Here is a 27352-nt window from a genome sequence, read left to right as displayed (position 1 = left end):
TATTTGCCTTTAATAACTGAGGTGAAATCTGTGTGAATGGGAATACATATATTTTGCTTTCCCTGAGAGCACTGTTCAGAGCAAGTATCTGGCTTATCTATATTGAAGGTGTTGAGGCCATAGAGGTCAAATTTTCTCAACAAAACTTCATTCAAACTCCAAGTTTGAATTATGATAATTTGATAATGACTCTGTGTGCTTTTTTACTACTACAGTTGAATAAAAATGAATACATGAACTCTGTATTCTTTAACATTAGCTATCACAATACTATTCCTTTGACTACTTTCATAGATTTATTTATTTATTTTTTTGAATCTCTAGCAAAATCTTAGGATGAGACTAATGATCTTTCAATTTCTTTAGCAGTACTTTACTAGAAACACAAATATTCTGTTAGGATAATATTTCATCAGGCAGACATCAGTTATAATCTGATTGCTCTCACTGTAAGCTACTAATAATAATTTTAATGAGTATATTTGCCAAGTTTAATTTTGGAAAAGGACATTTTATCATTTTCTGATTCACTTCATATTTGGAATATCTTTCAAATTAAATTTCATGTCATCTACTATACTGAATTTGGGGATTAAAAAAGTATGTCTTGACTGATGAAAGAAATGGGAATTCAGATTTTTTGGCTCCTAAGCCCTCATTTTAGCCAACTTTCTTATTTCCCCTGGTAACTACTTCAAATGAATTCTACCAGCTGTTCTCCGTGTTGATAGGTTATCTATCTCAGAGCCATAATCGTAATGCAGTTAACTTTCCTTGTAGCATCAGAGGCTCCTTGAAATGCTTGACACAGAGAAGGAACTGTTAAAAGAAAAAATAAAGGAAGCTTTGACTCAGCAATCTCAAGAACAGAAGGTAATATTTTAATTTTGCTTAGAGTGTGGAAAGAATGTTCTGTTGTCCCAAATAATACTGTAATGTCTAACTGTCTTATCATTTACAGGAAATATTGGAAAAATGTTTGGAGGAAGAAAGGCAAAAAAATAAAGAAGCATTAATATCTGCTGCAAAGGTATTTCTATCTGCAAAGTTTATTGTGAGGTTTAATTCTAATACTTTTTATTAGTCCAATTGTTTTTATGTTTACCCCCTCCTCAAAGCCTAAAGTGAATGTTGTTGGTCTCATGTAAGAATTGTTTTTGTTATATTTATGCATAAGTATTTACCTGGTATAGACCCATCAGTAATAAATTTCTTTGTAAGTAAGTGGAATTAATAAACTGAGTTCATTAATGGTATACTCAGTATACTTGTAAAATATTTCATCCAGAAAATTTAAGAATTTTTTTCCTCTTCTGCTGTTTGTATTCTTATTAAACATACATTACACACGGTAATGATATTGAAATGCTTTACATTTAGATTATCAATCATATGTTAAAAACAATATATCTACATAGGTGCAACAATATCCACTTGGTATTTGACAGGTATCACACAAGTATTGAGTATATGTGTTTATTTGTATGTACATATGCGTTTATCAAGGTGTATGATTTTTAAAGCCAACTTTGAAATAAATCATCTGTGTAGTATATGCATAGATTTTAAATATATGTATGCTAATGTATACATATGCTGACCTGAAATACACCATCAGATATTTGTCCAACAAAAGTACGTTTTTTCAGTATTATGAGAGAATTTCAATTTGGGGTCTGCTAGCGTCCAAGCCACATACAAATTCCCATGTGGCAATAAGAACACTTTAATAGAGAGGAAAGGAAGTTGTAAGGGTTGCAGGAAATACAGAGTTCATGGCTTGTCGTTGGCTGAGTCCCTGGCAGGAAAGAAGAGGGGTCTTTCTTCTTCCTCTTGGGCTCTACTATAGTTGCAGGGTGTGACAGCTCCCCCTTAAAGGGGTCTCCTGACACTATTTAATTGAGGTTTCTGTTTCTGAATTTTTTTACATTTTCCCCTTTGATCAAGAGCTTTCTCTGAAAACATCACAGATTAAGAACCATGGTTTCTGGTTACAGCAATTTTTGTCCATCATTGTCAGAAGGAAAGTGGTGCAGGTTGGAGAACTGTTGCAGTTGCATTCAAGTAAGAAGGAGGGGTAGGAGGGAGACATCTTAGGCAGTTTTTATCTAAAGTCCACATGTTATCAAAATTGTAGACATCAGAGATCATCTGAAGTGTTATATCATCATCATCAAAGGTTTGGTGGCAAACTTCTAACAAGCCTGGTCTAGGTATCTGGGGAAAACTATCTCATCAGATGTCATCGACTTCATTTCTAGGAAGTCTTTACTTTCAGGTCACCAGATGACGTGCATGACCAGTTGGGGTTCCATGCTTTCTTAAGCTATGTACTGTGAATCCAAGAGTCTGTTCCTTGGAGTTTGATAGTGCAGGGGCTAGTTATCAGTGCCTGATAGGGGCGTCTTCAGTGAGGTGGAAGAGCATTCTTCTGGAAGTATGTCTTCCAGTAGGCACATTCCAGGTTCAAGGTATGATGCTTAAGGTCGTCACCTCTCAAGGGTATGTTGTGAAAAGGCTTCCTCTACCAAGGCACAGTTGTTCTTCATGGAAACATGTTCTTCATGGTTGTTCTTAATGGGAACAACTAGGCCTTTGCAATATTGGAGTATCGCTCCTTTTGTTAGTTGTGGGTCCAAAAAGGCAGGAGCCAAGTGCATTGGATGTCTTGTGACTGTCTTGGAGGGTGAGAGTTTAGTTGTGACATTTGGAATGATTTAATTGTGTCATGCGAACTCTTTGGTCCTGCATGCCATAACTGAAGATCCCGTATGCCACAACAAGATCAAAGGCCCCGCATGCTGTAACTTAGATCAGGTACAGCAAAGTAAATAAATATTTTTTAAGAGGGGTGAGCATTATATGAGTTCCAAAAGGGGTGGACCTGGGATTTGGAAAGAAATTTTGCTAACTGAATCTCAGTATGCTATGAGTGTATTCAGCTAAGCCAGAGGGATTAAGGGTGGTAAGCACAGTGAATGGCCTACTTTCTCTACCTTGCTTAGATTGAAGAAAGCAGGAAAACCTGAATTTTGCAATAAGGAGCTCATGGTCTGAGCCACAGTAAGCCCCAGGTGTTAATTTTGCTGACTGTATAGAGCTTCTCCATCTTTGGCTGCAAAGAATATAATGTCTGATTTTGGCATTGATCATCTGGTGATGTCCATGTGTAGGGATTTCCCTGGTGGCTCAGACAGTAAAGAATACATCTGTAATCAGGAGACCTGACTTTGATCCCTGGGTCAGGAAGATTCCCTGGAGAAAGGAATGGCTCCCTACTCCAGTATTCTTGCCTGGAGAATTCCGTGGACAGAGGAGCCTGGTGGGCTAGAGTCCAAGGGGTTGCAAAGAGTTGTAGATGACTGAGGGACTAACACTTTGGTGTCCATGTGTCGAGTTGTCTCTTCTGTTGTTGCAAAAGGCTGTTTGCTATGATCAGTGTGTTCTCTTGACAAACTCTTAGTTAGCCTTTGCCCTGCTTCATTTTGTACTCCAAGGCCACATTTACCTGTTACTCCAAGTATCTCTTGAGTTCTTACTTTTATATTTCAGTCCCCTATGATGAAAAGGATATATTGTTTTGGTGTTAGTTCTAGAACGTCTTGTAGATCTTCATAAAACTGGCCAACTTCAGCTTCTTCAGCATTAGTGGTCAGGGCATAGACTTGGATTACTATGATGTTGAATGGCTTGCCTTGGAAATGAACCAAGATCATTCTGTCATTTTTGAGATTGCACCCAAGTACTGCATTTTGGACTTTTTGTTGACTATGACAGCTACTCCATTTCTTCTAAAGGATTCTTACCCACAGTAGTAGATATAATGGTGCTCTGAATTAAATTCACCATTCTCATCCAATTTAGTTCACTGATTCCTAATACATCGATGTTTACTCTTGCCATCTCCTGCTTGACCATATCTAATTTACCTTGATTCACAGACCTGACATTCCAGGTTCCTATGTGATATTCTTTTTTTTTTAACAGCTTCAGATTTACTTTCACCACCAGGAACATCCACAGCTGAGTATCATTCCTCTTTTGGCCCAACCTCTGAATTATTTCTGGAACTATTAATAATTGCCCTTCACTCTCCCCTAGTAGCATATTGGACACCTTCCAACCTGGAGGATTTATCTTCTGGTGTCACACCTTTTTGCCTTTTCATACTGTTCATGGGGTTCTCACAGCAAGAATATTGGAGTGGTTTGCCATTCCCTCCTCCAGTGGACCACATTTTTTCAAAACTCTTCACTATAACCCATCCATCTTTGGTGGTCATGAACTTCATTGAGTTACACAAGCCCCTTCACCATGACAAGGCTGTGATCCATTTGTTGGATGATATAGAAAGCAAATGAATTCCAGAAAAACAACTACTTCTTTTCACTGACTACACTAAAGTGTTTGTATGGATCACAACAAACTAGAAAATTCTTAAAGAGATGAGAGTAGCAGACCACTTTACCTGTCTCCTGAGAAACCCGTATGCAGGTCAAGAAGCAGTGGACCTGGACATGGTACAACTGACTGGTTCATGGAAAAGGAGAAGACAAGGCTATATATCGTCATCTTGCTTATTTAACTTACATGCATAGTACATCATGCAAAATGCCAGGGTAGAGGAAGCACAAGCTGGATTCAAGATTGCTGGGAGAAATAGCAGCAACCTCCAGTTATGCAGAAGATGCTACTCTAATGGGAGAGACGTGAGGAGGAACTAAAGAGCCTCTTGATGAGGTGGAAACAGAAGAGTTACAAAGCTGGCTTGAAACTCAACATGAAAAAACTAAGATCATGGCATCCAGTCCCATCACTTCATGGCAAATAGAAGGGGAAAAAGTGGAAACAGTGACAGATTTTTTTTTTATTGGGCTCTAAAATCACTGCATACAGTGACTGCAGCCATGAAATTAAGACACTTGCTCCTTGGAAGAAAGCTATGACAAACCTAGACAGCGTATTAAAAAGCAAGGACATCAGTTTACGGACAAAGTCCGTATAATCAAAGCTATGGTTTTTCTAGTAGTCATATGTGGATGTAAGAGGCGGACCATACTTAAAGAAGGATGAGGGTTGAAGAATTGATGCTTTTGATTATGGTGCTGGAGAAGACTCTTGAGAGTCCCTTGGACTGCAAGGAGATCAAACCAGTCAATCCTAAAGGAAATGAATTCTAAATATTCACTGGAAGAACTGATTCTGAAGCTGAAGCTCCAGTACTTTGGCCACCTGATATAAAGAGCTAACTCATTGGAAAATACCCTGATGCTGGGAAAGATTGAAGGCAAAAGCAGAAGGTGGCAGCAGAGAATGAGATGATGGACTCAATGGGCATGAGTTTGGGCAAACTCCAGCATATAGTGAAGGGCAGAGAAGCCTGGCATGCTGCAGTCCATGGAGTTGCAAAGGGTTGGACATGGCTTAGTGACTAAGTAGCAACAAACAACAAGCACAGTGAAAATGTTTTAAAACCAGCCAAACAACACAAACTTGTTGAAGTGCATAGCCAGTAAAATGGATTTCTAGATCACTATGATGTTTGAAATGAGCTCCTCAGGTAGGGACAAACTTTTTTAAAAGTACCTTAGCCACAGAAGAGAGAATATCCTGTCTGTGAGGGGAGGCTTCTTTCAGTCCACTCTGAAATCTATAGACCATGAATAAAAGAAGTTCATTAGATATTTGAACTGCAGCAGGAGCTGCATTATAGTAATGAGATGGAACCCTGAGACTATGCCTTTGTTGTTGGTTAAGACAGGAAGAGATTCATCCTCAATCACGAAAAATATTTCCCCAAGCCAACTGAGAGGGAGGACTGGGAAGAGACCCTGTAGTTCCTCAAAACCCTGCAACTGAGAATTGAAAGGACAAGAGAAAGGCTGGTTAGAGGATCGAAAACACTGAAAGTACCTAAATTTGTAAGTCTTTTCCAGTGGCCTGGCTCTTTGCAATTATAGCAGAAACTGGGAAGGTTTTGGTTTCATTTAGAAGTCTTCATTTGCTGGATTTGAAGATTAGGAAACCTGGTATTCTTCTTTTCCAGTGACTCATCTAGAGTGTGAGAGAGCTGGTTTGCTAGATTAATTAAGTCTGAAGTAGACATAGTTTTCCATTCCATCCTCATCCTTTTTACCAGATGGAAAGAAAGAGGTCCCAGTTCAGCCTATTAATAATACAGAATTCAAAGCTGCCTGGGTGGAATCAACATCTGAAGGAAGACCAGAATTTTCTTAAAAGCATTCTGAAGTTGATTATAGTAGTCATAAAAAGGGTCATCCAATTTTTGTGTGCAATCCTGAATTCTGTTTCAATCTACAGGTTTTGAAAAAGCCCCAGGAATTGCTCGATGAAGTCATCTAATGATTGCCTGACCTTTCAGGATTTTCCCAGTTAGCGGTTTTCATCCTATGCTGGGCCTGGCCTTAACCGACAAGCATATGAACTAGCTGACATGAGTCAGAGGAACACTGTTGATAAGTTTGAATGACTGTATTAAATTCCTCAGCAAATGTATGAGGATCTTCAGTTTACTTTGAGAAAATATTTTATTATGACTTGCAGTTCCATTTTAGTTCAGAGAATATAAGAAATTAAAACTTTAACTTCTGGATCCTCAGAAGGCTTAGTTTTACAAGAAAAGTTCTGAATATTTCAGAGGAAAATGGAGTGGGAAGAGTTTTAGAAAAAAGGGTAAGTTTGATAGGATAATTACTATGGGATATAGAGGAGGCATCAAGAGCACAGAAAGGTGGGAGGAACATGGTGCCAGAGGCAGAGTCCGGCCAAGAAGATCCAAGGATGAGAAAGATAGTGCTGGGGAAACCAAGGAAGAAGAGCCTGAGGCTTTTGGAACCATTTCATCTTTCTTTAATTGTTTGTTTGCCTCAGTTAACCTTAAAATCTTATTTTGTAGAGAGACTATTTTCAGCTTTAGATAATGGTGAGAAGTCTTAAGATACCAATCAAAACAGGCACACCACTCTGTTCTGAAAGGTTTTGAACTGTTGTGATCTAATTCAGTTTTAAGGAAATTAAGTTTAGAAATTTCAAAAGTTTCCCATAATGGCCACTGATATTCTAACTTGTCTTTAGTCACATCAGTTTTCTTTTTTTCTTTTCTTTTTTCCAAAAATGAGCATGAGGAGGATTAGCACTATCCTTTTTAAAGATCAGTTTAGCTGGAGTCCCTGTAGGGGGAGTGACCTCAAAATACTTAGATAAGTGGGATCTCATTTCTCAGAGGTTTTTCTCTAGATTAAAAGGACAATTTCAAACAGTTTAACAGCTTACAGCTCAAACAGCTTATAAGCTATCACCAGTCAGTTCTAAGGAGACAGCGTGGCCCTGGAAAAGCCAGGCCAAAGACCTTTTCAGTCAATTTCCAGAGAATAGTCCCTTCCAAAGAATTGGCCTAAGGATGAAAAACAGATACAGTTTCAGTGAAGAAGTCACTGTTCCCAAAGGAATGGACTGAAGGCATTTCCAGCCAGCTTCAATGGAAACAGTCTGAACTCAAAATCAGACCGAAGCACCAAATGCATGCAGAACAACGCCTTTAGCAGAAATGCAAAACCTTTAAACAGAGTCTGAATAAAACCTGGAGAGCCTCAAACACAAAGAGGGCATGAACTTGGGATCTAGGAGAAAGGTGTACCTGCAAAACTCCAGTCAACAAGAAAGCAGTGAGTAACACTGGGTTCCATATCTGTTCAGTAGCCCCAGAGCCTTCAGGCGTCTTCTCTGATCCCTATGCAGGCCACCAAAGTGTTGACCTAAAATAAATAGAATGCCAGATATTTCTCCAGCAATGATGCATCTGTTCAGGATTGTCAGGGAATTGCAGTTAGGGTCTGCAACCATATTGTGAGCCATGTGCAAGTCCCCATACGGGGAGGGAGGAAGAAGAAAGGGAAGTTGGGAGGGCCATGGTGAACAGAGTCCATGGCATTTCATTGGCTGAATTCTCACTGGGAAAGTAGAGGAGTCTTGCTTCTTCCCGCTGGGCTCTGCCATGTCACAGCATGTTCTATCTTATGGTCTCCTGGCACTATTTAATTGAAGTTTCTGTTTACTAAATTTTTTAACACAAATAGAGCACTGAGTGTTTCGTTTTGGATTTATATTTAAATTTAGCAAACACATGTTGAAAGTCTCCTATGTACAAATCACTATGCTGGGGTGGAAGTTCAAGAATGACTATGATTTTGTCTTTTTCTTAAAGAATTTACAATCAGATTAAAAAACCTCCCTTATGTACTAATAAGGTAAAAAGGAACACATTAAAGTATTACGAGTGCATAGATTGTGTTTCCATGTCGTAGTAGTTTTTAATAGTAAATTTCTTTTGAACTGAGCCTTGAAGGATGACTAACATTCTGAATAGTGAGTTGGAATTCTGTTCCATAAATAAGTAGCTGCTGCTGCTGCTGCGAAGTCACTTCAGTCATGTCTGACTCTGTGTGACCCCATAGATGGCAGCCCACCAGGCTCTGCTGTCCCTGGGATTCTCCAGGCAAGAACACTGGAGTGGGTTGCCATTTCCTTCTCCAATGCACGAAAGAGAAAAGTGAAAGTGAAGTCACTCAGTCGTGTCTGACTCTTCGCGACCCCATGGACTGAAGCCTACCAGGCTTCTCCTTAGAGAAGTAGAGACACATTGAAATTTCCAAGTATAGGTGGGTCATAATGGTAACTTATATTAATTTGGGGAAAACTGTAGCAAGAAAGGCCAAAGCCTGAGAAGGAATTAACAGAATGTATCTCAATTCTGGGTAAGAGATAGTGAATGGCAGAAAGAACTCAAGTAGCAGTAGTAACTTGGAAAATAATGAAAATAGCCAAATTCTGGAAATAGAAGATGGAATCAACATGTTTGATATAGATGATACAGGAGATGGCCAAGTTATGAACTCCCAGAGTATTCCTTCAGATCCAGAGAAAGGAAGACGTTCCAAAGAATTGAAAACACTCAGCGGGATGCATAGAAGGATATATGCAGCATGCTGTCATGCAAACCAGGAAAAGAGAGGGCTTTACAAAATCAGAAATAATCAGCTATGTAGAACATTGCTTGAGGTCATGAAAATAAGGATTAAACAAAGAACAAAAAGTACCATTTGGTATAAACAACATGGAAGGCATTGGTGTACACAGTAAGGGAGTGATTCAAAAGAATTGTGAAATAAAACAAGAGTTAAAAAAAAAGATGACTGTCAGCTTTAATGGCTTTTGTCAAACTTGCTTGTGAGCTGAAAACAAGATAAAAAGTGGTAACTCTCTCAGGAGTGGGAGGCCCATGGACTTTACTGTGTACCAAAGTATGATGATTTTCTTGAGGAAAATTCTTAGGCAGCTGTTTGAGTTCCATCCAAAATGGACTCTTTTTTCATGGAATGCCATTTTACTGAATTACTAGGGTTATACAGACTTTAGTATGAGGCAGACACTTTCTCCAAAATACTCAGAATGAGCCCAACACCTTAAGGGGAAAAAAAAAACCTGACAGTTTTTGTTGCCAATGATAAAATTAGAGATTTAAAACAAAAATTAGAAATTTGGAAGATTTATTTCTACTTTTTAATACTTAAAGACTGTTCTAATGAGATTGATGGTGGTATGAACAAATATGACTGTTTTGGTTATAATATTGAGAAATGTGTCAACATCTGAAAGAGATGCATAACTCATTGAATCAATGTTTTCCAAATAAAAAATGTTCAAAAAATCATCTGTAAAGAATTCATTCAGAAGGTAAGAAAAGATTGTAATGTAACAGTACAAGAAGTTCATTGACATGATTTTATTTTCCTTATTGCAACTTACCTTTAAGAACTACTCCTTGTTAAGTTTTGCTGTGAAATCAGAAAGAATATCCACAGTGATCTCAACTGGATACATTTAGTATGTATAAAATACATTTTATTTTCTACTTCATATCTTTGTGAGGCTGGGTTGTTCTTATACACTTCAGCCAAAAAAAAATCATGGCAGATTTAATACAGAACTCAGATGTGAGAATCTAAGCTTTCTTCTATTAAGTCAGATAGTAACTAGGTTTGCAGATATTCTTATAACTTTTTAACTTTGGAAAATTAGTTATTTTCATAAAATTCATTATTAATATATATTTAATGTTATTAATTTTTAATTAGTTAATATGTTTATCTTCTCCTGGTTTGAGTATCTAAGGTGGAAAATCTTAATATGTATAACCCATGTAAACAAAAGCTCTTAGAAATCCTCTATAATTTTTAAGAGTGTAAAGAGGTCCTAAGGCAAAATAATTTGAAAACTGCTACTTTAAGGCTTTCTCTGAAGTTTAGAAATACCATGAAAATAAGTTGGTTATTTGTGTAAAACCAAATAATTGTTTTTATTTTATAGCAGTTATTACATAAGAGTAAAAAAAAAAAAAAAAACAATGTCAGAAATAAACCCAGTAAGATCAAAGTGTTGTGTTTTTTAGGTTAACTCCAGTGTGTCTTATTCAAGGAATTACTGTGGTCATTCACTCAGATATTTTTGTTGTGGTCATTATTTGTTTTGAAGCTTGAGAAAGAAGTGGTGAAGGATGCAGTTTTAAAAGCTATAGAAGAAGAAAGAAAACATTTGGAAAATATCCATGCTGAAGAAAGGGAGTTGTGGAAGACTGAGCATGCAAAAGATCAAGAGGAAGTATCTCAGGCAATTCAAAAAGCTATACAAGAGCAGAGAAAAATTAGTCAGGTTAGTAAAATTAGCTCTTTATGAATATTTTCTTTCTTCTAAATTTTCTCAAAATAAAGTAACTTTACTATTATTTTATCTTACTTAAAATCACCTTATTGGGCATAATTATTTTACTTTTGAGTTTAATATTTTAACTGAATAATTTTTAATATATCTGTACTTTTCACTTTTTAATGCTGATAATTTTGCCTTTTTAGTCTATTTTCAAAGAAGTCAGAATCCAAATTTATGTTTAATCATTATAACTACATTGTCTCCTCTTTGATATGCTTGTTTTCCTTTTTCACAAACACACACATGCACATAAAATCAAAGAAAATAATATATATGTGTTGAAAACAGTTTAACTAGATTCATCTGTGTCTAATTTGTGTGGCTATATACCTGTAGTTGGTAGTAAAAGTAGAACCTCACAAATAACCCCTGTAGTCTCATGAAATATACACATATCAACAAATATGGCCTACATTCAAAATATCTTTTGATTACATTAATGAACAGTTAAAAATCCATTAGTTTAATTTTCTATAATTGAATTCGCATGGTTCTATTAATACCTGCATTTAGGCATCGCAGGTATGAGATAACTGAATAAATCTTCCCTCCAACAAGCATAAAAAGCAAAAAATAACATTCGTAGAAGTCTTTGTTTTACATGATTGTTCATTTGACCATGCTTTATAAATGTAACTGAAATGACTTTTCTTTTCAGCTTTTGAGAACAAAAACCCAGATTTTCTTATGACTTATTAATTTTAATGAAGCCCTAGGAAACCGAGTGCTTCTAGTATCTGGGATCAATGTTATAGTTTTTTTTTAATGTCACTTAAATTTGTTCTCAAAAACACACAATTACCCGTTTATTATGAAAATTAAACAGATCTGTCAGTAATATCTACCTATGATAAGAAAACAGTATAACAGTAATGTGATAAATTTTATCTTTTTTTCTTTTCTTTTTTCCACTAGCATAATGATTATTTTCTAATTCTTTCTGTAACCTATGTTAGTGTCACAAAGTTATATTGTATATATGTTTAATTGTCTGTCAGTTCAGTTGGTTGGAATTCCATGCCACTAATGTCAAGATCATTGGTTAAATCCTAATTTGGGAGAGTTTACTTAAAACTTCTTTGTGACCACAGACCACTCCTTTAACCTCACAAAGATGTGGGCTGTTAGTCACCATGAAATTGGGAAAGAGGGCATGAATAAATCAGCACATGTTTATTACCCAAACTAAAAAACATAGAAGAGTACCCTCCTCTGTGAATTTGTAAGTATTCTTGTCCATAAGAAACATTATAGTATATGACATGTTGAAATTTATTCTCTATAGGCTCAGGGTACCATGAGGACAATCCAGTCATGTCAGGAATAAATATATTGTGTTTCTTTTCTTACAAATGGATACATATTTTGATAAAGAGAAAAAAAAAGCGTGAGTGTGTATGTGTGTGTGTGTACAGTTGACTAGAGAAGATCTACAACAGAAAGAACAAACAATGTTGCCAGGTAACTCTGATTTTCAGAAGTGAGGTAGTCCTACCAAATGTATTCCAAGTCTTCCTTAAACAGCTCACTACGTTTATTCTCACATGGTTGCAGTAAAAACTACAGTGAAACAACTAGCATTCTCTTAGCCTCTTAAAGCCTCACAGTCCTATTCTAGAAAGTTGACAAATTACTTTTCTTGGGAAGCAGATGGAGCTTATATATCTGTTATGTACTTTACTTACTTAGACCAGCAGGATAAGCCAGTAAGTTGCCATGTTCAAACTTTGGTGTTTTACATTAATAATTGAAAAGACCGCCTGAAATATTCCAGGGACTTTACTTATTTCTGAGGATACAGTAGTGAAAAAAAAAAAAAAATACCCTTCCTTCTTGTAAAGAAAACTCACAGGAAACTATTAAAGTTGTAATAAAATATGAAGTAGTGATCAGGGTCATGAAGAAAAGTGAAGCTGTCTAAGCAGCTAAAAGTGAGGGGACCGATGTATAAATAGTGTAATCAGGTAAGGACTTAAGGAGATAGCATTTGAGCTGAGACCTGCATTGAAGTGAGGAGTTTACTTTGAGACTAGCTAGGGGAAAAGAGTCGGAGAAGGCAATGGCATCCCACTCCAGTACTCTTGCCTGGAAAATCCCAGGGACGGAGGAGCCTGGTAGGCTGCAGTCCATGGGATTGGTAAGAGTTGGACATGACTAAGCGACTTCACTTTCACTTTTCACTTTCATGCATTGGAAAAGGAAAATGGCAACCCAATCCAGTGTTCTTGCCTAGAGAATCCCAGGGACAGGGGAGCCTGGTGGGCTGCCGTCTGTGGGGTCACACAGAGTTGGACACGACTGAAGCGACTTAGCAGCAGCAGCAGCAGGGGAAAAGAGTATTTCAGGTATGGAGAATAGCAAGTGTAAAGGCTTTGAAGCAGAAAGATGCTTGTGAAAGTGAAAGTCGCTTAGTCATGCCTGACTCTTTGTGACCCCATGGACTATACATACAGTCCATGAAATTCTTGAGGCCAGAATACTGGAGTGGAGATCCTCCTCCCCCCTCTCCAGGGGATCTCCTCAGCTCAGGGATCGAACCCAGGTCTCCCACATTGCAGGCAGATTCTTTACCAGCTGAGCCACGAGGGAAGCCCAGGATTACTGGAGTGGGTAGCCTTTCCCTTCTCTAGCAGATCTTCCCGACCTGGGAATGGAACCAGGGTGTCCTGCATTACAAGTGGACTCTTTACCAACTGAGCTACCAAGGAAAGATGCTTGGTGTAATTAAAACTGTATGGCACTGCTAAGGATATAGATAGATACAATGACCAATAGAATAAGAATACAGAAAGAGACACAAATTTTTTCTATAATTTACAAATTTTTAATCTGGGTTCCATAGAAAGGGGCCCTAGACAGTCTGTGATTTTACTGAAATTATGCAAGATTTGTGTATATGTGCAGATTTTTCTGCAGTGATACTCTGTAGCATTTATTAGATTCTCAAAAGTATTTAACTAATTAACCCAGACAAGATTAAAAATATAGTCCTCTTTTAGTATCTGTGAGGTAGTGATGCCAGGGCCCATCATTAATACCAAAATCTGCCAACTCTCAAGTTCTAAAATCAGACCTCACTACCACAGTTCTGCATCTGCAGATTCAAGCAGTCATGATCATGTAGTGCTGTATGTGTTTACTGAAAAAAGTAATACACATTTAAATGGACTCGCAGTTTAAGGCTGGGTTAGTCAGGAACAATTGTAATTGCATCTGGCTGTAATTTTTTTCCTGGATTTTGTCTACTAATATGAATTTCAGATTAATTAAATATTTAAATCTAGAAATTTAATATGTTAAAAAGAAATTGGGCAGATATCGATACTCTTTGAAATGGAGAGTTCAAGCAGGACTTGAGATCCTTAGTCTCTGCCAAGTATTTTATCCAGAAAGGCAATGAGAATACTAGCAAAAATTGTCATAAAAGTTACAAAATGAAAGTTCCTAAACAGACAAGAAGCACAAAAATTAATTCTAGAGGATGGAGGAGATCTATTTTGATTCTCCAGTTTTTATCAACACAACATTGTGAGATATGCAAAGAAACAGAAAGGTGTGCTTATAAACAGGAACTACAGTCCTGCTAACAGTCTACAGAAACTGCATTAATGTTGGACTTAATAGACAAAGACTTTAATCTGCTATTTTAATTCACTAGTATTAGGAGATCCATTGTTAATCATATAAGGCAGAATTGAAATCCCATATTTATCATAATGCAAAGGAAAAAGAAGTTAAAAATGAGAAATATAGTGCTTTGAATTATTTGTTAGTTTAAAAACTGAATGGTGATATTTCTTGGTGAAAACTGTACATGGTTTGGTCTTCAACTTTGAAAAGGCATGCTAATTTAATGACATGCTTGAGCATGTCTAAATGAAATTGTCATATGTGGCCGTGGTCTTTGAAGCCCATTAGAAAACTTGGTTTTGTTCTCATTCTTGGATCCATGAAAGCTGGAACTTGGTATGCTTTTCACATACCAAATTCTTTTTGGATAAGAGGTTTGCCGTTGTAAACTAGCCAAAATTTCATGCCCACCAGCCCTGAAGTCTTTCATCATTAATGAAGTTTGCTTCTTTTCTCTTCCCCTCACACATACCCTAGCCTTCCTTCTTGTGACTAACATGCCTAAAATATGGTCAGGGCCTCTGGGCATATAGGTATGTAAAGTGTAGTCAAGCTTGTTCTGATTTTGTTCTTTTACTGAAGGCTTTTGCTAATAGTATCCAAATGGAAAATAAAATTGATCCTAGAGCACAAAATTTTATGAATCTTCCATTTTAGGAAACCACTAATTTCCTCTTCCTCACACTTATTGAAAATAATCCTCAATCTTAGTGTTGATAAATTTCTACCTGATAATCTCTATATGGATTATCAGAAAAATTAATATTATAATAGATATATAGGTAAGTGAGAGGTAGGTAGGTTAACTGTCATAAAGTGAAAGTCACTCAGTTGTGTCTGACTCTTTGTGACCCCTTGGAATAGTCCATGGTTTTTTCCAGGCCAGAATACTGGAGAGCGTAGCCTTTCCCTTCTCCAGGGGATCTTCCCAACCCAGGGATTGAACCCAGGTCTCCCACATTGCAGAAGGATTCTTTACCAGCTGAGCCACAGGGAAGCCCACCTGTCATAAAAGAGTATCCTAATTACAGAATAAACCACAGTACATACGTTCTTGGATTTGGTCTATGTACATTTTTTTCCTGCTTTTGACAGGATGAAAATTCACATCAACCTCCAAGTTTGGGAAACATTGCATTGACACTTTAATACTGGCCTTTTAGAAGTTCACTGAACACAAGCACAAAAGAATTATGTAAATTTTTATTCTATCTTGAGAGAATGCTTCAGACTCTCAGTGATCAGAACTCCAGTTGGGATAACATTGGTTTTCACTATATTTCAAAATAAAGTTAATTATCCTCTAAAAAAGAATAGAATTTGGATTGGTGTTCATATTGCCTTGCCTTTTTCATAATAAGTTCACCACTAGTGAGTTTATCAACATGTAAAGTTTTTCTCAACTAATGTGGCAAATAGGTGACAGTGTGATTCATATGAGTATCATTGTAAGACTTTGATGTTCTTTATCTGTCTTCTGTCCATTTGTTTGTTGCTATTTATTTTAGGTCATTAGCTTAAAAACTATTCTTATGGAACTGTTTCTTCATCTTTGCACAAAATAGTAAGATAATGGTGTTGATGATGGTAGAGATGGCGATAATTCTAACGATATTGGCTATCTTTCATTCAGTTCTAGGTATGAGGTACTTTTTAAATTGTTTTACATGTTTAATCTCATTTAAGCCTTAAAACCAACTTATGAGACAAAAACTATCACTCCCATTTTCACTGATGCAGAAATTAAACCTCAAGAAGATTATTTAACTTGCTCAGTTCAGTTCAGTTTAGTTCAGTCGCTAAGTCGTGTCCGACTCTTTGCGACCCCATGAATTGCAGCACACCAGGCCTCCCTGTCCATCACCAACTCCCGGAGTTAACTCAGACTCACGTCCATTGAGTCGGTAATGCCATCCAGCCATCTCATCTTCTGTCGTCCCCTTCTCCTCCTGCCCCCAATCCCTCCCAGCATCAGAGTCTTTTCCAATGAGTCAACTCTTCCCATGAGGTGGCCAAAGTACTGGAGTTCCAGCTTTAGCATCATTCCTTCCAAAGAAATCCCAGGGCTGATCTCCTTTAGAATGGACTGGTTGGATCTCCTTGCAGTCCAAGGGACTCTCAAGAGTCTTCTCCAACACCACAGTTCAAAGGCATCAATTCTTCTGCACTTAGCTTTCTTCACAGTCCAACTCTCACATCCATACATGACCACTGGAAAAACCATAGCCTTGACTAGACGGACCTTTGTTGACAAAGTAATGTCTCTGCTTTTGAATATGCTATCTAGGTTGGTCATAACTTTCTTTCCAAGGAGTAAGCGTCTTTTAATTTCATGGCTGCAGTTACCATCTGCAGTGATTTTGGAGCCCCCAAAAATAAAGTCTGACACTGTTTCCACTGTTTCCCCATTTATTTCCCATGAAGTGATGGGACCAGATGCCATGATCTTGCTCAAGGCCATAGTAACTCAGGTGAGGCAATAGGCCACGTTGAAAATCAGGCAGCCTTACTCTAGAGGCCTTGTGACTTACTACTATTCTCTCTCTCAGTGTGAGAGAACAAATTTATCCTAGAACAAATACAAATACATCTTATTTGTAATTAACTGTATTGGTAATTTTAGTAGGAAAACGTGAGGGAAATTTTTTTTATGTTTTTATTCATTCAGTAATATTTATTGACCATCTGCCATATACTGGCACTTTTGGAAGCTGTGAGCATATAGCTGTGAATAAGATACCCAAGGTCCCTAGGCACTCATAGAGTGTATATTCAAGTTGAGAATGACCCATGATAATTAAAGTAATTCATTATAGTGATATGGACTTTGAAGAAAAAAATCAAGGTTTTGTGTTTGGGTAAGGATAGGTGGTAGGGGAACTTTTAGATATGTAAGTTAGGAAAGAAGCCAGAATCAAAAAAACTTGCATGCTGCATGATTCTACTTACAGGCACACTTTGTTTTATTGTGCTTCACTTTACTTAAGCTTTGTGAATGCTGCATTTTTTACAAACTAAAAGTTTGTAGTTCAAGAAGTCTATTGGCACTATTTTTCCAGCAACATTTGTTCACTTAATGTCTCTGAGTCACATTTGGTAATTCTTATAATATTTCAGAGTTTTTCATTATGTTTCTATTTGTCGGGATCTGTGAACAGTGATCTGTGCTGTTACTGTCATTGTTGAGTTGAGGGCACCACAAACTGCACCTATGTAAGTCAGCGAACTTAGTCTGTAAATTTTGTATGTATTCTGACTGCTCCATCAATGAACCGTTTCCCTATTCTTCTTCCTCTTCTTGGGCATCCCTAATTCCCTGAGACAAAACTATTGAAATCAGGCCAATTAATAATTCTTAAATAGTCTCTTACTGTTTAAGTGAAGGGAAGAGTCACACTTCTCTTACTTTAAATCAAAAGCTAAAAATGATTAAGCTTAGTGAGGGACGTTCTTGCTGAGTTGCTTCAGTGGTGTCCAGCTCTTTGCAACCCTATGGACTATAGCCAGCCAGGCTCCTCTATCCATGGGATTCTCCAGGCAAGAATACTGGGGTGGGTTGCCATTCCTTCCCCCAGGGGATCTTCCCAGCCCAGGGATCGAAGGCATGTCAAAAGCTGAGACAAGGTGAAAGCTAGGCCTCTAACACCAAAGAGTTAACCAGATTGTGAATGCAAAGGAAAAGTTCTTCAGGGAAATGAAAAATGCTACACCAGTGAACCCACAAATAAGAAGAAAGCAAAATAGCTTCATTGCTGATATGGAGAACGTTTTTCTGGATAAAATATAAAACCAGCCACAACATTCCTTCACAACAAATCCTAATCCAAAGCACGGCCCTGACTCTGTTCAGTTCTGTGAAGGCCAAAGGAGGCAAGGAAGCTGCAGAAGAAAAGTTGGGAGCTAGCAGAGTTTGGTTCATGAGGTTTAAGGAAAGAAGCCTTTTTCATAACATAAAAGTGCAAGCTGAAGCAGCAAGTGCTGATGTAGAAGCTGAAGTGAGTTATCCAGAAGATCTAGCTCAGATAATTAATGAAGGTGACTGCACCAAATAACAGATTTTTAGTGTAGATGAAACAGCCTTGTATTAGAAGAAGATATCATTTAGGACTTTCACAGCTATAGAGAAGAAGTCAGTGCTTGGCTTCAAAGCGTCAAAGTACAGGTGACTCTTATTAGAGGCTAATGCAGCTGGTTAAGTTTAAGCCAGTGCTCCTTTGGCCCTGAAAGTCCTCAGGCCCTTCAGAATTATTCCCAATTTACTCTGCCTATGCTTCTTATAAATGGAACAACAAAGCCGGGATTACAGCACATCTGCCGACAACATGGTTTACCGAATATTTTCAGTTCTCTGTTTCTACTACTCAAAAAAAAATTTTTTTTTCAAAATATTACTGCTCTTTGACAGTACACCTGACCACCCAAGAGCTCTGACGTACAAAAAGATTAATGGTGTTTTCATGCCTGCTTAACAGACTATCCATTCTGCAGCCTATGGGTCAAGGAGTAATTTCAACTTTCAACTCTTATTATTTGAGAAATAGAGTCTGTAAGGCTACTGACAGACTGATTTTTTGATGGATCTGAGCAAAGTAAATGGAAAACTTCTGGGAAAATGTCACCGTTCTAGATGCCATTAAGAACATTCACATTCACGGAAGGAGGTCAAAATATTGACATGTAGGAGTTTGAAAGAAGTTGATTCCAACCTTCCTGGATAACTTTGAGGTATTCAAGACTTCAGTGGAGGAAGTAACTGCACATTTGGCTAAATCAGCGGCAAGGGTTTTTGAAGATTGACTCCAAATTTGTTAGTTCTACTCCAGGTAAAATGTTATCAAACAGTATTCCAAATTACAGAGACTGTGAAAGGAAGTCAGTCAGTGCAGCACACTTCATTGTTCTGTCTTACTTTAAGAAACTACCGCAGCCACCCCAGCCTTCAGCAGCCACCCTTCTGATTAGTCAGAAGTCATCAGCCTTGAGGCGAGACCCTCCACCAGCAAAAAGGTTAAGACTCTCTGAAAGCTCAGAGAATGTTTAACATTTTTTAGCAATAAAGCTTTAAACGAAGGCATGTATTACTTTAGACATAATGCTGTTGCACACTTAATAGACTGTAGCAAAGTGTAAACCTAATAACTTTTATATGCCCTGAGAAACCAAAAGATTTTGTGACTTGTTTTATTCCAATATTCATTTTATTGCTGTGATCTGGACCCAAACCCACAATATCTCCAAGATATGCCTGTATTTAAAATCCTAGAGAAGGCAAAATTAGCTTGAGAGGAAAGAAATCAGTAGTTGATAGGGAAGAGACTTACATAGCAGGGGGACATTTGAAGATGATGAAAATGTTTTAATCATAATTGTAGTGGTGCTTACATTTGATTTGATAGAACCATATCAAATTATATATTTCATACTGATCATTTTACTATATGTAAATAATATTTTAATGAAGCTAATTTTTAAAAACAAACGACTACCAAGAATAAATTATTGGATAGATAGCAACTTCAGATGGTGACTTCATTTATCAGTACTATGGTGAGAAAAAATTTAGTTTTATGGAGATAACATCTAATTTGTGCACACTAAATTTGAGGTATGTATTCATAATCCAAGAGGAAATATTGAGTAGGCAGTTATAAATATGAGCCTGGAGTTCAGGTGAGATGTCAGGGCTGGAGACCAAAATTTGAGATTAACAAGTATATAAATGATATTTAAAAGCAAATAAAATCTGGACAAGACTTTACATGACATTCTTTTATGGAACTTGGCCATTTTCTAACTAGAAAGAACTATATCCACTTTAAATTAACTGTGTAATAGTAGAAACAGACTGATTACTGTATCTCAGATGAAATTTGGAAGGTATTAAAGTTATTGATGCTTTCTGTATCACACTATTACCAGGGTTGATCAACCACCCCTTCATCTACATTTTCTGGGAAGCTCAGAGCCAGCAGCACAATAGCAGCTCCTGCCACCCTCTGCCCAGCTCCTGTCTAGTTTCAGAGGCCACCGCTCATTCTGTCTGCTAGTTCTTTGGCAGCTGGTTGAGAAACATCAAGCCTGAAGAACTACTGTCCTGGGAACTATAAACTGCTTGAGTACTGACTGAAGGGCCTGGCTTTGTGAAGCCTGGAATGTTTTCATTAATTCCAAGATTTAGGTCACTCCACAGCACTCAGATATATCTTTAATGGAAAGAATTCTGAAAATAAAATTTGTAATTAGCAGCACTTAACATCTTGGCCACTAAGTCTTACTCAAATGTGGAGAGGATAGCATGTGGCAAAGCAAAAAGCAATCAGGCTTAACTTAAGCAACATCATTTACTTCTGAGAAATTCAAGGGGAAAAACAGCTTTTGCTTCCCAATTTACTTCTAGATTTTCTCTGTATTAATACTGACTTTAACTGAGGAGAGAAATGTTAAACTATGACCCAAAACACACTACCTAAGGATTGTGGCACACATTTATCCAAATGTACTTGAGAGATGACTTGATTTGATTTGGCCTTGTTCGTAAAGTAAGACCAACTCACTGTTGATTGTAGACTTGCACTTTTTTTTTCTGGTATACTAAGGAGAAAGCGTATGACTCTGGCTTATTTGATGTTCATATTAAATTAATTCTGTGTTTCTTAAAAATCTTTGTTAAAGCACATTTGTTATTGACACCAAAGTGGGCAAAAAGAAGAGAGTCATTAATTTTGCTGTTCTAGCAAAGTCCTGTAAAAAGACTCCAGTGCATACAGACACTTAAACTATGTCTGACGTTGAAAGCTCTTCATAATAGTTTATAACCACAGCCACAGTAATTTGGGGTTATGTTTTCCCCAGAAGCCACAGACATTACAATCAGTGGTTAAATTTTCTTTAAAAAATTTAGCATTGCCACCTGACCCTTCTTTTTAAAAAGGAAATAACGTTTCTATTTTAACTTAGCAGGCCAGATAGTTTCACAACACTGAAATAATTTTTCAGTATTGACTTTTTTTTTTTGGATTCATTAGTTTTAAATTTTTTTATGTACTGAATTTTGATGGTAACCTAGTTAGGTATAGGTAAAATCTTAATTAGATTTTTAATTGTCAACAGTATTGTATCTAGAGACAGGTGAACAATAGTACATCAGCTTACCTTCTCATCTCTCAAGACTTTTTCCTCCTGTTACATTTCCTTTTTATTCAAGTAGTGAAATAGCCATCTACCAAGTTAGCCAGTGCAGAGAAGGAACTCCTCCTAAACTTTTCCTCTCTTGTCTCCGTTTCACTACCTTTAAATCATTAAAGTTTTCCCAATTTACCTGTTAAATAATCCTTAAACCTATACACTTCTTTCCTACCCGCTATCATTGTCTTACTTAGGGTTCTTATTGCTTACCTTGACCTCTTATATACATTTCTTTGTTTCCAGTTTTGTCCCTTTTCAAATTGGAATAATGTCAGTGCCTCCCATAGTCTGTAGAATATACGTAGAATGATCGACAGATCTTTCAGAACATAAAATATAAGTCTTTTAGTGACCTGGTCTCCACATTTCCAGCTCATATTCTGCCTCTCTGCTTCACACTTCATGCTTTTTGTACCATCCTACTGGTACACTTACTAGCCTGTTTATGATGTGTGTTAGGTGCTCAGTCGTGTCTGACTCTTTGCGACCCCCTGGACTGTAGCCCATCAGACTCTTATCTCCATGGAATTCTCCAGGCAGGAATACTGGAATGGGCAGCCATTCCCATCTCCAGGATATCAAAACTGGGTCTTTTGCATTGCAGACAGATTTTTACCATCTCAGCCACCAGGGAAGCCCCATTTATGGTACTGGGCCTTTAGCAATACTGTGCCTTCAGCCTAGAATGCTATGGCTTTCCTAACTTTCAAAACCCTCTCTTGTTAATAACTTAGTTTTTTTTTTTTAATTCAGTAAATTTCTTTGTCCATTTCTCAGATTAAATCAAAGTTCTTTCCTCTTCATTGGCAGTATTTAACTCTATAGTGCCTAACCATATTAGGATCTGGATCATCATATTATTTAATAATATTAAATTATTATTATTATAATTAAAAAATATATTTTTTTAATTATTATTTTTTTTTTTACTTTACAATATTGAATTGGTTTTGCCACACATCAACATGCATCTGCCATGGGTGTACACGTGTTCCCTATCCTGAACCCCCCTCCCACCTCCCTCCCCATACCATCCCTCTGAGTCAGCCCAGTGCACCAGCCCCAAGCTACCTGTATCCTGCATCGAACCTGGACTGGCGATTTGTTTCTTATATGATAGTATACATGTTTTAATGCCATTCTCCCAAATCATCCCCCCTCCACAGAGTCCAAAAGACTGTTCTATACATCTGTGTCTTTTTTGCTGTCTCACATACAGGGTTGTCGTTACCATCTTTCTAAATTCCATATATATATGCGTTAGTATACTGTATTGGTGTTTTTCTTTCTGGCTTACTTCACTCTGTATAATAGGCTCCAGTTGCATCCACCTCATTAGAACTGATTTAAATGTATTCTTTTTAATGGCTGAGTAATACTCCATTGTATATATGTACCACAGCTTTCTTATCCGTTCATCTGCTGATGGACATCTTTACTATATTATCAGCACTTTAAAAATAGGAACTGCGTCTTGAACAAGCTGCAAGAGACTGTGAAATGGTTCTGGACCGGCACTGTTTTAGGAGAATCGTTAATCTTTCAAAAATGAACTTGATCTCTGATAACACAGTTTGGCTCTCTTAAGAGTTTTGCTTGCTTTTAAATGGACTGTATTACTAAAAGTAGGATCACCTAAATTAATGCTTTGGCTATTATGATCCCTTTTTAAAAAGTATGCATTAGATTGTCTGTTGGTTGCCAAACTGAGATGATTGTTACTACTATTGAAGTTTAATAAAGTACTCAGAAAGAAATCTGGGCAAAAAAAAAGGATAATGAATTTCAGCTTCAGAAAAGTGTTTACTTTGAACAACTAGTTTGAATTTGTTGTAAGGTAGTGATGAATTTCTGCATGAGTAGTAATAGGAATTTTTTAGTCACAGTACAGCACACACTCTCACTGGTCAGATGGAAACAGCACATTCAGTTCCATATACCATGTTTTAAGAAAGACATTTCCAAATCAGAATGGGACTAACTTAAGACATTTATTAGTGCTTCCTCAGCATCTATTCCTCTCTTCCCAAAGTGATACTTTTTATTTCTTAGCCATGTGGTTTAGGTGAGATTTAACCTACTTTCTAATCTAGGCATAAGTCCTTATTTACTTAGGCTAATGATTATATTCCATCCCCATGTTAGAAGGTTCCAAGAATTCACACAAATTCTGAGTCAAGCCTATAAGACTACATTTGGGACTTGGATCCTCAAGTACGTAAACACTCTCATTCACAGAAAAAAATGAGAAAATCTTTGGAACTATAGGTGACCATCTTGGGACCATATGTGTAGAACTTTTTCTGCAATTGGAGCCAACACCAAAGGCAGAGCTAGGGAGAGAGATCCCCATCACATTGCTGGAACCTGTATTTCTTTTATGTTTTTCTGTGTGAGACTGAATTATTTTTAGACAGTTTGTGCTGAATTTTCTGTTACCTGTGATTGAAATAACTAACTGATTGCCAAATAAATGTGCTAAGTAGCAAATGGGGTTAGATTTGAGTCCTAGCTTGTGACTGTGTTACCTTGACCAATTTTTTAAAAATGTATGAGGCCCCACTTCCCACTTTACACTAATAATAATACCTGCTTTGTAGAGTTGCTGTGAGACCTTTAAAAACATGTTTTTCAAAAAGAATAAAAACATACGTCGATTGTCGAATAAAAACATTGATAGATTATAAAACAGCTTTAGACACCATAAAATATCATGTAGATATTATGTGGTATTGTGGTCAAGTCAGTGACAGAGCAGGAAACTTTGCCATATAGTTTTGAAGGAATTGGAGTACATAGCTCAGAGAAGAGGAGAATAAAGATATGAGAACATTGTTCACATATTTGAAGGGCTGCAGTGAAGGGGTATTGTTGTTTGTTTATTTGAAGAGAGACAGATTAGAAGAAATAGGTGAATAATTTTAAATTGCCCAGGATGATAAAAAATCATTAGATCACAGGTTATCTAGCAACAGGTGTATAATTTTTATCCAGGACTCTGAAGAAAGGATTAAGTAGGAGACCAAAGAATATATATATATTGAGAATATCATTTCTACTGTCCTTTTTTTGTTATAGAATATCTCTGTTCCTGTGTCAATAGGAATTACCAACCCTGCAAATTTGTACCCAGTTACTAACGCGCCCTAAATCTACCATTGTGTTAACATAATCATTGGAAATTCTTCCAGAAATAATTACTATAAAATCTCTTTAAAATATGTTTGAAATTTTTACATTGCCACTTTTTAAACATAATTAAGTAGTTTTACTGCTTTAAATCTCAGGGTATACCTGCCTCTCAAAATGGTTCTGAAGATTAAGTGAAAAATGCACGTTAGTTTTCTTACTTTAAATACCAAATATCATTGCTTTTTTAGTTTTTAATACTGTTTACAGTATGTTTTGCTTAACTCTGCTCTTCACACAGACCTCTATTAGGTCACCGAATCTTTAAGTACTGTTAATAAGTTTATAGCCCAGCATAAATTCACTTAGCTTACTTAGCATGTTGCCTGAAACATAAGATTTGTTGTAACTGAGATGACCACTGCTGTTGTTGATGCTGTTTATTTTACCATTATTACCACCACCTTTGTAGTTTTAACACCTAGAATATTACCATGTATGATAAACAGTGAGTGAGTGGCTAATTGCTGTGATTACTTCAGGCTATAGTTTCTAAACTGAATCAGGGTGCCCTGCACTGCAGGGACTTCACAAGGATGCTGCCTGGTATTTTAAATATTAAAGGACAACACAGAGAAGACACTTGAGATCTCTTGACTAGCTTGTCAATACTAATGACAGTCTTACATTTCTTTCTATTATTATCATATCTTAGTGAACGTGGGTTTTAGACGTTGCTATGATAAAAAACAATTACCATGCAAATATCATTGTGGAATAGGAAATGAAGTCCAGTCTTAAGTCAAGATTTAAGAAGTTGTACAATGCCTGACATGTACAAATTCCCATTAATAACTATGGTTAATAATAAATTAAAAGTATTTTTCTTTCCATTTTTTGTATCTTTTCAAATGGCTACTAAGGTATGTTCCATTAATAAATGGGACAATTAGGTGTTTCTTCTGGCCTAGAGGGCACCATGAACAAAATTACTGAGACAGCCAAACAAATCATGAACTGAAAAAGCCAGGGAAGCTTTAACCTAGGTATATCCACAAGACATACACTTCTTGTGGGGTCCACAAGAGGTGTAAGTTATAGTCCCTACCCTTAAGTAGGTTTCTTTGAATTGAGGAAACAAATTCACTCATTTGTTGAAGATTAATTAGGCATTTCTGCTGTGTACCAGGTACTCATTTTGCCAACAGAGTTTCGTACAGTCAAAGCTGTGGTTTTTCCAGTAGTCATGTACAGATGTGACAGTTGGACCATAAAGAAAGCTGAGTACCAAAGAACTGATGCTTTTGAACTGCGGTGCTGGAGAACACTCTTGAGAGTCTCTTGGACAGTGAGGAGATCAAACCAATCAAACGTAAAGGAAATCAACCCTGAATATTCATTGACAGGTTGGAAGCTGAAGCGCCAATATTTTGGCCACCTGATGTGAAGAGCTGACTCATTGGAAAAGACCCTGATGCTGGGAAAGATAGAAGGCAAAAGGAGAAGAGGGTGTCAGAGGATGAGATGATGCTGAGGCTGAAGCCCTAATAATTTGGCCACCTCATGGGAAGAGCCGACTCATTGGCAAAGACCCTAATGCTGCAAAAGAGTGACAGCAGGAGAAGAAGGGGGCGACAGAGGATGAGAATATGAACTGTAATAATTAGAATCACTGATTTCAGTGAAAAGCATTATTCACTTCTGTGGCATTCTCAAAAATTAATAACCCTGTCTAAATGTAAGAGAAAAAAAACACCAATCCAAATTTCTTCAAAATGAAAAGTACTTTTCAACAGTGTCAATATAATAAGGAAAGACTGAGAAACTGCCACAAATTGGAGGAGATTAATGAGACATGATGTCTGAATGCAATATCTTACCCTAGTTTAATCCTGGAACAGAAAAAAGGCATTATTAGAAAAGGTGATGTATATGCTCAACAGAATAATCTATTGAGTGTAATCTATTTAATATTACCATATGATATTAATTTGTTAGCTTGATAAATGTACCATAGTTATGTAAGATGTTAATATTAGAAGAAGCTGTGTTAAGGGCATATGAGAACCCTTGTACTGTCTTTGTAAGTTTTCTGTACCTCTAAAATTACTTCAAAATAAAAAGTTTCATACATTTTTTTCTAACACATATCCAGATAAAAGACCAGTTTTATTAACTCCCTTGTAAAACCTCACTGAAATGAAAACTCGGAAATGGAGCCCTAAATTAGAAGTGGAGATGACTGAGAAGACAAATATACAACTTGCAGTGTACTCTGGGGAAACTCCCAAAGGCTTCCCAGTTGGTGGAACCAGGTATCTCTAGAAGTGAAAATGAAGATGAAGCTTCACTTTGAAGGGGAGTTTGGAAGTTTGTGTAATAAACAGATCCCCACTCATCCTCTGCAAATTCTGTCAGAAACCTGGGATTAGTTCTCTGGGGGAAAAAGAAAAAGAAAGTGGAAGGTGTCTGGACCAGGGATCACCAAGCATACTTGAAGGTATAAATGCTATAATGAAATGGGATGGGAAGGGCAGCAAGGTGAAAAGTTTTCAGCTGCTTATTGAGAACCTTACCCATTTTTCCCATCACAGTTCTCAGAATGCTGAAAACCAAACAGGAA

At 37.0% G+C, this 27352-nt stretch overlaps 1 protein-coding gene across 16 annotated transcripts in view; it reads left to right on the top strand.

The window, feature by feature from the left end:
- CCDC91 (coiled-coil domain containing 91) overlaps positions 1-27352 on the top strand; it is a 395073-nt gene that overhangs the window by 287035 nt on the left and 80686 nt on the right. For 15 of the 16 annotated variants that reach the window (XM_061417532.1, XM_061417523.1, XM_061417535.1 and 12 more), the window contains 3 exons: positions 781-873; positions 962-1030; positions 10552-10728. In XM_061417532.1, the coding sequence (XP_061273516.1) occupies positions 781-873; positions 962-1030; positions 10552-10728 (339 nt within the window). The remainder of the gene's footprint in view (positions 1-780; positions 874-961; positions 1031-10551; positions 10729-27352) is intronic. The other variant, XM_061417536.1, reaches the window with a different exon arrangement.

Source organism: Bos javanicus, chromosome 5, assembly GCF_032452875.1.
Source record: "Bos javanicus breed banteng chromosome 5, ARS-OSU_banteng_1.0, whole genome shotgun sequence".
Classification (NCBI taxonomy): domain Eukaryota; kingdom Metazoa; phylum Chordata; class Mammalia; order Artiodactyla; family Bovidae; genus Bos; species Bos javanicus.
Note: the sequence above shows the minus strand (reverse complement) of the source record. Positions and strands in the feature narration are given on the sequence as shown.